Raw genomic sequence first — 13,148 nt, forward strand, 5'->3', positions numbered from 1 at the left:
TAAATGCCTTCCCCCCAATCTGGAAACAATAAAGGATAAGGGCACCTTCTTTTTGGCTCATAGAACTGAACTCCCTTGTCCCCAATATTTCTTAAACTTGGGGGCTGTTTTGAGGGAGGCAGGAGATGTTATGCTGAAAATTTGGTGCCTCTAGCTCAAAAAGCACCCCCCGAGCCCCAGACACCCATAGATCAATTCTCCGTTATACCCTATACGAACTGGTCTCCATAGGGAATAATGGAGTGTCCAGCAGACATTTCCCTCCCCCATTCCGCTTTCAGATAACCCTGAAGTGGGGGGAGGGCCTCCAAACCGGGGAATCCCCTGCCCCCACCTGGGGATTGGCAACCCTAGGTGCCACTCTGGAGACCTCTGGAATAGATAATACTGAACCTGATGCACCAGTGGTATGGTCTGATTGAGTACATGGTAACTTCATGCATTCCAGTTGCACCCCCCTGTTCTCCATGCACAGCATATCATTTAGGACTGAGCAACGGCCCTGCCCCCTAAATGAGCAATCGTGAGATACTATAGGCAGCTGAGGAGACAGGGGTTCACACTCTTCCTTCCACTATGAGCCTCACTACGTTGGGGTCTCAACCTTTTCAGGAACAGGACTCCTCTTTAACCCCCTCACTGAGCTGCAAGGATGCAGCAGGAAGTCACATGGCAGTACAGTCATGTGATGGGAAGAGGAGGAGCCAGGGTGTCTGAAACAGCCTGTCCTGGAAAGCAATCCTCTCCAACGCTTAGTGACCTTGCCTTGTGGCCCAGCAGCTCAGCTGGCATGCATGCAGAGAACGTGCAGCAGTCAGCATGCACGCAAAAGAAACATGCAGCCCTGCTCTCTGGAAGTGCTCACTGATTAGGGTTGCCAGGTCCCAACGTAGGGTTGCCAAGTCCCTCCGCCACTGCGGTGGGGGACTTGTTCCTTGTGTGCGGAAAGCGCGCATGGTGCTATGATGGCGCCCGGAAGGGATGTCGTCATGCCAGGGCATTGTGCCAGCGGCACTCTAGGACTCATGACGAAACTCTATGGTACCATCGAGTTTTAACACGATTCCTAAAGTGTCACACCAGAAACACTCTAGGATTCGCAGTAAAACTCTATGGTACCATAGAGTTTTTAGAGTGACTCCTAGAGCGTCCCCACATTACATCCCTGTGTGATGACATCACTTCTGGGTGGTGTCATCGTGCCAGGGACGGCACGCACTGACAGGACTTTTGGGGGGCGGGGATCCCCCCAGCGGCCTGCTCCCTGCCGGCAGGTTGGGGCCCTCCAGGGAAGAGGATCCTGCACCCCCGGCGGGAGCTTGGCAGCCCTATCCCAACAATGCACTAATGGGGAGTGGGAGGGAACTTTATGGGAGAGGGGAGGAGCTCCACGACACGCATGTCAGGGACAACAAGCAACAACACTGTGATTTGGGGGGCAAAATTCTATGATAAAATTAGCTGCAAATCACAGAGTTTTGCCCCAAAACCTGAAAGTCACTGCCTGACATCCCCAACTTGCCTGCATCGCTTCCTGGTTGCGTGGGCAGGCCTGTCATGTTTATTTCCTGCTTCCTGGAGGTAAGAAGGGGTCATTTGGGGAGGGGGAGAGGAGCGCCCCAAATTGGGAGACCCTCGCCTGGACCAGGGGGTCTGGCAACCCTATCACTGATAGCAGGTCCATCCTAAAAGTGGGGTGGGGGGAACATGCTATCGATACAGAGATTCGCAAGCCATAGATGAACAGGCAGAGGTTGAACTACCTGCCTATAGGTCCACACTCATGGCTCGAAGACCACTGTGCTAGGGGATCTCCGGTCAGTCCCTCTATCTCTGCCTGACCTACCTCACAGGGTTGTTGTGAGGTTAACACGGAGAAGGGGGAGACCCACGTGTGCTGGACCGAGTTCCTTCAGAATGAAAAACATGTAAAGCTATTAGCAAGCAATTTACAGCAATCGAGGCGACGAGTCTGTCCGGTGGGGGCAAAAATTATCTCCTGAAGAGGGATCGAGTATTTTGCTAAGAAAGGACTTGTTAGAACTGACAAACGGCCGATGGAACGCCATTGTTCCTGCACCCAAGGAAGTTAGCAGGAGCACAAAAATGTTCTCAGTCTGCAAAGTCTTCTTTTGGCTCATAGGGGACCCACTGAAAGTCCCGAGAACGAACTGGTGGCAGAATGTATTAGCAAGTGGCAGCTGACCCATGGAGTTTTCATGGCAAGAGGTGTTCAGGGGTGGTTTGTCATCGCCTGCCTCTGCCCAGCAAACTCCGGACTTCCTTGGAGGTCTCCCATCCAAGTACCCTGTAGAGCAGGGGTGTCAAACATGCATCCCTGGGGCCAGATCTGGTCCTGGAGGGTTCTTATCAGGCCCGCGAGCAAGTCTGCTTTCTTCTCCCTCTCTCTTGTTTCCTTCTACGTCACAGCTTGCTTTGCCAGTCTTGCTTAATCGCACAGGAGCTACAGAGCAAAGCCTGTAAAATTTTCTCCATTGGCTGAGGCTCCTCCCTTGGGGAGGAGGGAGCGGAGGGAGATCTTGCTTTACCAGGCTCTCTCAATCGCACAGCAGAGCTACTGAGCCCAAGCCCTTTTCCCATCTATTGGCTAAGGTTCCATCCCCTCCTCATCCCCTGGGGAGGGAGGGAAAGAGCCAGAGCTTCCTTTGCCCAGTTCCCTCGATCATATAGGAAATATAGAAAATATTTGTGTTTATCTCTGCTACCTGGCATTACATTTTGATACACACGGTCCTGTCCAACAAAGTCTCATTTATGTCAGATCCGGCCCTCGTAACAAATGAGTGACACTCTCTCTGTAGGCTTTCAAAGCAAGAGATGAACAGAGCTGGATTGCCATTGCCTGCCTCTGTGCAGCGACCCTAGAATTCCTTGGGGGTCTCCCAGCCAAATACTAACCAAGGCTGACCCTGCTTCACTTTCCTAAATCTGCTGAGATCGAGCTAGCCTGGATCATCCAGGTCAATGTAAGGACCAGGGGTGGAATTCTAGCAGAAGCTCCTTTGCATATTAGGCCACACCCCTCTGATGCAGCCAATCCTCCTGGAGCTTACAGTAGGCCCTGTACTAAGAGCCCTGTCAGCTCTTGGAGGATTGGCTACATCTTGGGGGCGTGGCCTAATATGCAAAGGCGCTCCTGCTAGAATTCCATCCTTAGCAAGGACACATTACAAAGTGTGATTTTTTTGTCCAGTACAAACTGTTTGCCAGTTCTGCCAGCTGAGGGCACTGTATTGATACAGCGTCTGCTGCTTGTTCTGCATCAAGAGCGTGGAGAAGGAGCAGGAATTCCCTCACGCTTTCCTCTGAGATGACGGCAAAGAGAGGCAGCTAGCGTATCAATCGCAGCGGATGAGGCCGGATCCTGCGGATCCATTCCACTGACAATTCACTTTCCGCTGAAGACAGATGCTGGTGAGGTAGCTGTGTTGGTCTAAAGCAATAGAACAAGTTTGAGTCCCATGGCACCTCTGAGACCAAATAGAGTTTATTTTGGGGCAGGCCTCAGATTCAGCAGGAGCTCACAGGAGCACAGCTCCTGAACTTTTCTGAGGGTTCCCCCTCTTCCTCCCCACCTACTTTGTCCATTGAATAGTAGGTGCTGCTGCATAACAATCCCTGGATTAGGAGAGCGGGCAGCCAGCCAGCCACCAGGGCCTTTGCCAGGCCCCATCAGCCCTCATTAACCCCCGGAGAAGCCCGCGCCATCCTTTCTCCACTTCTTATGTGATTTTGGGCAGTGGGTGGTTTGCTGGCCTTTTGACTGGGGGGGAAGGGCAGCCCAGGAGAGCCCCAGGCGAGCGAGGCCTGCTTGGGGTGGCTGGATCTCTAGCCAGCCCAAGCAGGCCTCACTTGCCCAGGGCTCTCCTTTCTTACATTGGGTTGCTTTTGGCTGGGGTGGGGGGAGCATATGCTAATGAGTTATGCTAATGATCTCCACCACCTATTTTTCTACAAAATGACCTCCGGCTGAGGGCATAAGCTTCTGGATGTGTGCAGACTTCTTCACGCATCTGAAGAAATGTGCATGCACCCAAAAGCTTATACCCAGAATTAAATTTCATTGGTCATAAAGGTGCCATTGGATTCCAACCTTCTCCTCGAGCGAGGAGCACTCTGAGGAACGGAAGCAGGGCTTTTTTTGTGTGTGTGTAGCAGGGATTCCTTTGCATATTAGACCACACAACCCTGACGTAGCCAATCCTCCTGGAGTTTACTAAGAGACTTGTAATCACTTATGCATTCTCCAAGCCACCAGCTGGCTTGGCTAGGAGAAGCGGTTTAAAAATACAAATGTCTTTTCCAAGCTGACGGAAAGGACGGTGGGGGCTTTGAGAGCCACACAAGACAGCCAGTTTGGTGTAGTGGTTAAGTGCGTGGACTCTTATCTGGGAGAGCCGCATTTGATTCCCCACTCCTCCACTTGCAGCTGCTGGAATGGCCTTGAGTCAACCAGCCATAGCTCTCACAGAGCTGTCCTCGAAAGGGCAGCTGCTGTGAGAGCCCTCTCAGCCCCACCCACCTCACAGGGTGTCTGTTGTGGGGGGAGAAGATATAGGCGATTGTAAGCCGCTCCAAGACTCTGATTCAGAGAGAAGGGCAAGGTATAAATTTACAGTCTTCTTCTCCTTCTCTTGGAGGATTGGCTACATCAGGGAGGGGTGGCCTAATATGCAAAGTAGCTCCTGCTACAAAAAAAGCCCTGAACAGAAGTCTTCTTGACACAAAAGAAAACCCTATTGTTAGTGGAACAAATCTGGGAGATGCAACCCACTGGCTAATACAGGGTGCTTTTTCTGTAGCAGGAGCTCCTTTGCATATTAGGTCACAGCCCCTTGAAGCAGCCAATCCTCCAAGAGTTTACAGTAGGCCCTGTAAGAAGAGCCCTGTAAGCTCTTGGAGGACTGGCTACATCAGGGGTGTGTGGCCTAATATGCAAAGGAGGTCCTGCTATTAAAAAAAAAAATTCCCAGGCTAATACAATGGAAGGCTGGAGCCGCCTGGATTTGTTTCTCACAAAATGTTCAAGTAGGATACAATCTCTGGATCGAGGTAGCCGACAGGCAAGCCTCTTTCCCTAATCTGGACACAGAGACAACCATATGGCATCCTTACATCTTCTCCCATACATTTCTGCCTAGGAACTAAGATTTTTCAAAAAATTATTTATGCATTTATAGGCCCCCTTTCTTACAGGGACGCAACATGGATTGCACATCATCATGAGGTAGTTCAGTCGACGAAATGGGATATTCTGTAACCAGAGCATTAGGATTCTAGAAGTCCGGAACCACCAGAAAGAACCGAAACACAGCATAAATATGCATTTGAACCATTAAACTTAGGGTGTCAAACATGCGGCCCGGGGGCTGAATCAGGCCCCCAGAGGGATCTTATCAGGCCCCCGAGCAACTGGCTGTCGTCTGCTTCCTTCTCCCTCTCTCTTGCTTCCTTCTGCATCTCATTGTGCTTTGTAAGCCTTGCTCAATCGCACAGGAGCGAGCTCTATTTTCTCCATTAGCTGAGGCTCCTCCCTTGGGGAGGAAAGGGGGGGAGGCAGAGTTTGCTTTGACAGGCTCTCTCAGAGCTACTGAGCCAAGCCTCTCTTCCTTCTATTGGCTGAGGCTCCTCCCCCTCCTGGTCCCCTGGGGAAGGAAGGAAAGAGCCAGAGCCTCGTTTACCCAGTTCCCTGGATCCCATGGCAGGAATACAAAGAAAGCACCTTTAAGACAAATGAGTGCTAATATTTTAAACATGTTTTATTTTAAGCTTTTTGTAAAAAAAAAAAAAAAAGCTTTAATTGTGTTTGTGTCCTTTATAAATTTTATATCTCTGCTACCTAATCTAAAATAGGAACACACATGGCCCGGCCTGACATGGCCCCGCCCGACAAGGTCTCATTTATATTAGATCCGGCCCTTATAACAAATGAGTTTGACACCCCTGCATTAATGGTGCAGGAATTACTTTAGTGATCCTACTTACAACAAGCTCTATGCAGCAGTATAGACTACAATCCTCTGAACCGCCTTGTGCAAGACATTCCCCAGAGCTACAATAGAGAAAAGGCCCTCTTAAGTGTCCCATTGACCCAGGGATTTTTTTTTTGTAGAAGGAACTCATTTGCCTATTAGGCCACACCCCCACTGATGTAGCCAGTCTTCCTGGAGCTTACAGTAGGCCTGTGCTAAGAGCCCTGTAAACTCTTGGAGGATTGGCGACACAGGGGTGTGTGGCCTAATATGCAAAGGAGTTCCTGCTACAAAAAAAGTCCTGCATTGACCAAAGAAATCTGTTTGGTGGGTACATGAGAAAGGGCCTTTTCGGTGGCAGCCCCACAGTTTTGGAATGACCTCTCCAGGGATGTGAGCCTGGCCCCCTTTAGAAGGCAGCAGAAGATGGTTTCTTTTCATGATGACATTTGATTCCTTTTCGTTCTCCTGCCTACCAGCACTTTTAAATTGTTGGTTTTGATTTGTGGGTCTTTATATATTTTAATTGCATCTGCGGCGTAAGCAATTCCTGCAAGGTAGAAAGGTGGCTCATGTATATTTTGAATCAAACAAATACACACCCCAAGATGCTGGATCCACAGCAGAAGGATGTGATATTTGAGGCGCCTGCTACAAGGGGAAAGAAATAAACAAGCTCTATGGCCCGCCTCCAGGATAAGGATGCCCCACCTCCGTCCACCGAAATCTGGCCACGGCTGTCAATATCAGGGATGGGGAACTCACCACCATGTGGTTGATGGAGACCCAGCAGTCCTCTGGGAAATCCTGCAGCATCGGGACCAGAAACTGCAAGCACCCGTCCCAGTGGCACAGCAGCAGCATCATGCCGATGAGGTTGAAGATCCGGACCACGGCGCTTGCCAGGTCGTAGGTCATGTGGAAGATCTGGACGACGGGCACAAAAATGGGCACGTGAGGAGGAGGCAGGGACCTGGAAGCCTCACCCTCCCCACCCTGTGCTTTGAAAACCAATTTCAAACCGGCTTCTCCTACAAGAGGTACCATAGAGTTTTCCCTCCCAAATTGCTAGAGCGTCCAGGAAAACCATAGAGTTTCCCCAGAAGCTCCTAGAGCGGCTGGGTGCAATGTTGCCAGCGCGACGATGTCACTGCGAGTAACGTCATCGTGCTGGTGACGTCGGGGGGAGGATCCCCCCTGCCGGCCCAATGCAGGCCAGCGAGTTGGGAATCTCCAGGGTGGGGAAAACCCCGCCCAACCTGGGAGCTTGGCATTCCCAGCTGATGCCCAGCCAGCTGAGCCTGTTACCACCCCTGTCAGGGTTGCCTCTGCAGCGAGCCAACGACCCAGGCTTCAGGATGGAACATAAGAACATAAGAGAAGCCATGCTGGATCAGGCCAATGGCCCATCCAGTCCAACACTCTGTGTCACACAGTGGCCATAAGAACATAAGAGAAGCCATGTTGGATCAGGTCAATGGCCCATCCAGTCCAACGCTCTGTGTCACACAGTGGCCATAAGAACATAAGAGAAGCCATGTTGGATCAGGTCAATGGCCCATCCAGTCCAACGCTCTGTGTCACACAGTGACCATAAGAACATAAGAGAAGCCATGTTGGATCAGGCCAATGGCCCATCCAGTCCAACACTCTGTGTCACACAGTGGCCATAAGAACATAAGAGAAGCCATGTTGGATCAGGTCAATAGCCCATCCAGTCCAACACTCTGTGTCACACAGTGGCCATAAGAACATAAGAGAAGCCATGTTGGATCAGGCCAATGGCCCATCCAGTCCAACACTCTGTGTCACACAGTGGCCATAAGAACATAAGAGAAGCCATGTTGGATCAGGCCAATGGCCCATCCAGTCCAACAGCCTGTGTCACACAGTGACCAAATAAACCAAGTGCCATCAGGAGGTCCATCAGTGGGGCCAGGGCACTAGAAGCCCTCCCACTGTCCCTCCCCAAGCAGCAAGAATACAGAGCATCACTTGCCCCAGACAGAGAGTTTCAACAATACGCTGTGGCTAATAGCCACTGATGGCCTTGTGCTCCATATGTTTATCCAACCCTCTCTTGAAGCTGGCTATGCTTGTAGCTGCCACCACCTCCTGTGGCAAAAGACTGCCTTGCCTCCCCTTGCCCCAGAATCAAGGGAACGCAGAAGGTGATGGGCACGCTTGGAGCTCATTTTCATTTAATTTCATTTTATTCGATTTACATCCCGCCCTCCCCACCGAGGCGGCTCAGGGCGGCTCACAACATAAAATTCTAACAATAAGATTAATGAATATTAAAATACATTAAATAGTTTACAGTAGTTAAAACAAGAAAACGATCTATCAATGTGCTATCCTAAAACCTTCCTTTGGGGTTTTTCAGGTACCGGTCAGTTATATGCCAACCGGAAGAGGACTGTCTTACAGGCCCTGTGGAACTGCCCAAGGTCCCGCAGGGCCCTCACCTCTTCCGGTAGCTGGTTCCACCAGCAAGGGGCTGTAATCGAAAAGGCCCTGTCCCTGGTTGACTTCAGACGGGCCTCCTTCGTCCTGGGGATTGTTAGTAGATTTTGAGAACCAGATCTAAGCACTCGCTGGGGAACATGTGGGGAGAGACGGTCCCTAAGGTAGGCAGGTCCTAGGCCATATAGGGCTTTAAAGATAATAACCAGCACCTTGTACCGAACCCGGTATATTATTGGCAGCCAGTGCAGTCCCCGGAGCCCCGGCTGAATGTGCTCCCACCTGGGGAGCCTTAATAACAGCCGGGCGGCGGCATTCTGCACTAGCTGCAACTTCCGGGTTCGGCACAGGGGCAGCCCCATGTAGAGGGCATTACAGTAGTCCAACCTTGAGGTGACCGTTGCATGGATCACTGTTGCCAGATCGTCGCGTTCCAGGAGAGGGGCCAGCCGCCTCGCCCGCCTAAGATGAAAGAATGCGGACTTAGCAGTGGCTGCTATTTGGGCCTCCATCGTCAGGGCAGGCTCCAATAGTACCCCCAAGCTCTTGACCCTGTGTGCCATTGTCAGTGGCGCACCGTCAAAGGCTGGTAGGGGAATTTCCCTTCCCGGAGCACGTCGACCCAAGCAAAGGACCTCTGTCTTCGCTGGGTTTAGTTTCAATCTACTCAGCCTGAGCCATCTAGCCACGGCTTGTAACGCCAGGTCCAGATTTTCTGGGACACAGTCAGGCTGGCCGTCCATGAGTAGATAGAGCTGGGTGTCATCAGCATATTGGTGACAACCTAACCCATACCTCCGGGCAGTCTGGGCAAGGGGGCGCTCCTCAAGAAGAGATGGAGTGCATGCATGCACCTCGGAGCCTGGCATTTACCAAGTCAGTAGGAGCACCTGGGGCTAGTGAGCCAAACAGACAGCTCCCCTGCAAGTTTAATACCAGACCCAGCTGTGAACTACCCATTAAACAGAGGACTTCTGACAGCTCAGGCTGCGGGGAACAACTCATCAACATTCCAGAGACGCCATGACCCCAGCACCTGACCCTGATACCGCTGGTGATTTCTGAACTCCTGCTTGACTGTGCCTCTTGGGCCTCTTGTTTGGTGTAGCGGTGAAGTGTGCGGACTCTTATCTGGGAGAACTGGGTTTGATTCCCCACTCCTCCACTTGCACCTGCTGGAATGGCCTTGGGTCAGCCATAGCTCTGGCAGAGGTTGTCCTTGAAAGGGCAGCAGCTGGAAGAGCCCTCTCAGCCCCACCCACCTCACAGGGTGTCTGTTGTGGGGGGAGAAGATAAAAGAGATTGTAAGCCACTCTGAGACTCTGATTCAGAGAGAAGTGTCCCTGCTTTGTCGCCCTCGGTTTCTACAGCCTGAGTCTACCCTGCTCTGGGACACTGGCTCCCAATCAGGGACTGTGTTGATCAGGGGTGTCAAACTTGCAGTTCGGGGGCCAAATCAGGCCCCCAAAGAGCTCCTATCAGGCCCCCAAGCAACTGGCTGTCATCTGCTTCCTTCTCCCTCTCTCTTGCTTCCTTCTGCATCACAGCTTGCTTTGCGAGGCTTGTTCTATTGTACAGGAGCTACAGAGCAAAACCTCTATTTTCTCAATTGGCGGAGGCTCCTCCCTGAGTCCTCTGGGAAAAGAAGGAAAGAGCTAGAGCTTCCTTTGCCCAGTTCCCTGGATCCCATGGGAGAAATACAAAGAAAGCATCCTTAAGACCAATGGGTGCTAACGTTTTAAACGTGTTTTTAATTTTTTAAAAAATACATTTGTGTTTGTCTGTGTTCTTTATAAAATTTATATCTCTGCTACCTAATCTTAAATAGGTACACACATGGCCTGACCTAACAAGGCTTGGCTCGACCTGACATGGCCCGCCCCCTCAAGGTCTCATTAATGTCAAATCCGGCCCTCAAAACAAATGAGTTCGACACCCCTGGTAGATTCTAACTCTCTGGGGGCAAGAGGATCCCCCTCTACACACAATTCCTGGCTTCTGCATAAAACTACAGCCCCCCCCCTCGCCCCAGCACTGATTCTTACAAAGAAACTCAGATCCGGGTCCAGTAGCATCTCCGTGTTCGGAGGCACTCAGCCTCTGGATCTCAGTGCCAGGAGGCAACATCAGGAAAAGATCTCGGCCTCTCTGCCCTGTTGCTGGACTTCCCGGGGCGAGATTAAGGCCAACAGCCCAACAATGGCGCCCCTCAGCCCTTCCATGGGCTTATCAAGACACGAACACTCCATAAGTGCTGAAGGTGAAATAAGAGACTGAACATTCCGTTTTCTTCCAGGCCAGACTTCATAAACATAAGAACATAAGAGAAGCCATGTTGGATCAGGCCAGTGGCCCATCCAGTCTATGTCTGTGTCACTCCAGGTGCCATCAGGAGGTCCATCAGTGGGGCCAGGACACTAGAAGCCCTCCGACTGTGTCCTCCTCTCCCCCCAAGCACCAAGAATACAGAGCATCACTGCCCCAGACAGAGAGTTCCAACAATACGCTGTGGCTAATAGCCACTGATGGACCTCTGCTCCATATGTTGATCCAATCCCCTCTTGAAGCTATAACACAACTATATCTCTTGAAGCTATAACACCTTCTTGAAGCTATAACACAACCCCACAACTATATTAAATATAAACTTTTTTTAAAAAAAATATTTATTTAAGACTAATAAGCAGTAAGCAATGTCTGCAAAAAAACCCAAATAACCAAATTCAACCCCTTTCGTTGGTGCCCTAAACATGTGCTCATTTTGCTTCTTGGTTAATCCAGGACTGGGACCTCCAGAGAAACCGGTTGGCCACTGTATGAGATGGGATGCTGGACTAGATGGACCCTCACTGGTCTGACCAAGCAGGGCTCTTCTGATGTTCTTCTGAGGGGAAGGCCTTGGCCTCTCTGCCCTGTTGTTGGCCCTCCAGAGGAACTGGTTGAGGCCACTGTGTGAGGCAGGATATTGGGCTAGTTGGATTCTTACTGGTCTGATCCAGCAGGGCTCTTAGAAGATGATGAAGAAGAAGAGGAGGAGGAAGAGGCGATTGGATCTTATACCCACCCCACCCTTTACTACCGGAAGGAATCCCAGTGTGGCTTACAATCTCCTTTCCTCCCCCCCCCCCAAAAAAACACAAACATTTACCCTGTGAAGTAGGTAGAGCTGAGAGAGCTCTGATAGAAACTGCACTTGAGAGGAACAGCTTTGTGAGCATTTGTTACCAACTCAAGAGGCCACATCAGCAGGTGCATGTAGAGGAGTGGGGAATCGAACCTGGTTCTCCAGATAAGAGTCCGTGCACAACCACTACACCAAACTGGCTCAGGGAAAAACCTCTGCCTTTCTGCCCTGTTGTTGGCCCTCCAGAGGAACTGGTTGAGGCCTCTGTGTGAGATAGGATGCTGGACAAGATGAACCCTGACTGGTCTGATCCAGCAGGGCTCTTCTGATATACTTATGAGGGGAAGGCCTTGGACTCTCTGCCAGAGGGACTGACTGAGACAAGAAGCTGGACTAGATGGACCACTGATCTGATCCAGCAGGGCTCGTCTGATGTTCTCATGATCTTAGAGACAGACACGATTTTTTGGGCATAAGCTTTCGAGAGTCAAAGCTCCCTTTGTCAGCCTCAACTTGCGAGAGCTCACCCCCCCCCCCCCCAAATCTTGTCAGTCTCTTAAGGTGCTGCTGGATTCAAATCTAGCTGTTCCACTACAGACCAAAACAGCTACCCTCTGAACCTTGCAAAGAAACCATAGCTTTTCAACCAATGCCAAACGGGAGAAAGATTTGTATTGCAGACAGGAGTGGACTTCTAGCAGCAGGAACTCTTTTGCATATCAGGCCACACACCCCTGATGTAGTCAATCCTCCAAGAGCTTACAAGGCTCTTTTTTCATAAGCTCTTGGAGGATTGGCTACATCAGGGGTGTGTGGCCTAATATGCAAAGGAGCTCCTGCTAGAATTCCATCCCTGAGTGCAGATAACCTGCTGTTGTGGATTTCCACACTCCTCGCATCAGGGGGAAATGTTTTTGCATCGGAGACTATTTACATCTTCATGGAAGAGGAGAGTCTTGCACAGGCAGCAAGCTGGCTAAATGGGGCCCCCATATTCAGAGGCAGTCTACCCTCTGAACAACAGTTGCAGAGGGGGACAGCCTTAACAATCATACTCTGCTTTCGCCAGTTCTATATGCCAGTTCTGCCAGCCGAGGGCACTCGATTGCTACAGCGTCTGCCGCTTGCTCTGTATCAGCGTCTGCAAGAATGTGAAGCAGCGGCAATTCCCTCACGCTTTCCTCTGAGATGACGGCAAAGAGAGGCAGCCTGCGTATCCATCGCAGCGGATGAGGTCGGATCCTACGGATCCATTCCACTGACAATGCCACTTTCCCCTGAAGACTGATGCTGGTGAGGTAGCTGTGTTGGTCTGAAGCAGAGCTTTTTTTTTGTAGCAGGATCTCCTTTGCATATTAGGCCACACACCCTTGATGTAGCCAATCCTCCAAGAGCTTACAGGGCTCTTAGAACAGGGCCTACTGTAAACTCTAGGAGGATTGGCTACAGCAGGGGTGTGTGGCCTAATATGCAAAGGAGCTCCTGCTAGAATTCCACCCCTGCCTTTGGCTAATACTAAGTACTGAAAGACTAAAACCTAAAAAAAACCCCCTTTTTGACAACAA

The 13,148-nt window shown here is 50.8% G+C and overlaps 1 protein-coding gene across 1 annotated transcript in view; it reads right to left on the reverse strand.

Moving 5' to 3' along the window:
* The window catches only part of HCN3 (hyperpolarization activated cyclic nucleotide gated potassium channel 3), a 52,528-nt gene that overhangs the window by 20,536 nt on the left and 18,844 nt on the right, over positions 1–13,148 (reverse strand). The window contains exon 3 of the mRNA XM_060255185.1: positions 6,759–6,920. Coding sequence (XP_060111168.1) covers positions 6,759–6,920 — 162 coding nt within the window. The remainder of the gene's footprint in view (positions 1–6,758; positions 6,921–13,148) is intronic.

This window comes from Heteronotia binoei, chromosome 1 (genome assembly GCF_032191835.1).
Source record: "Heteronotia binoei isolate CCM8104 ecotype False Entrance Well chromosome 1, APGP_CSIRO_Hbin_v1, whole genome shotgun sequence".
In the NCBI taxonomy this organism is placed as follows: domain Eukaryota; kingdom Metazoa; phylum Chordata; class Lepidosauria; order Squamata; family Gekkonidae; genus Heteronotia; species Heteronotia binoei.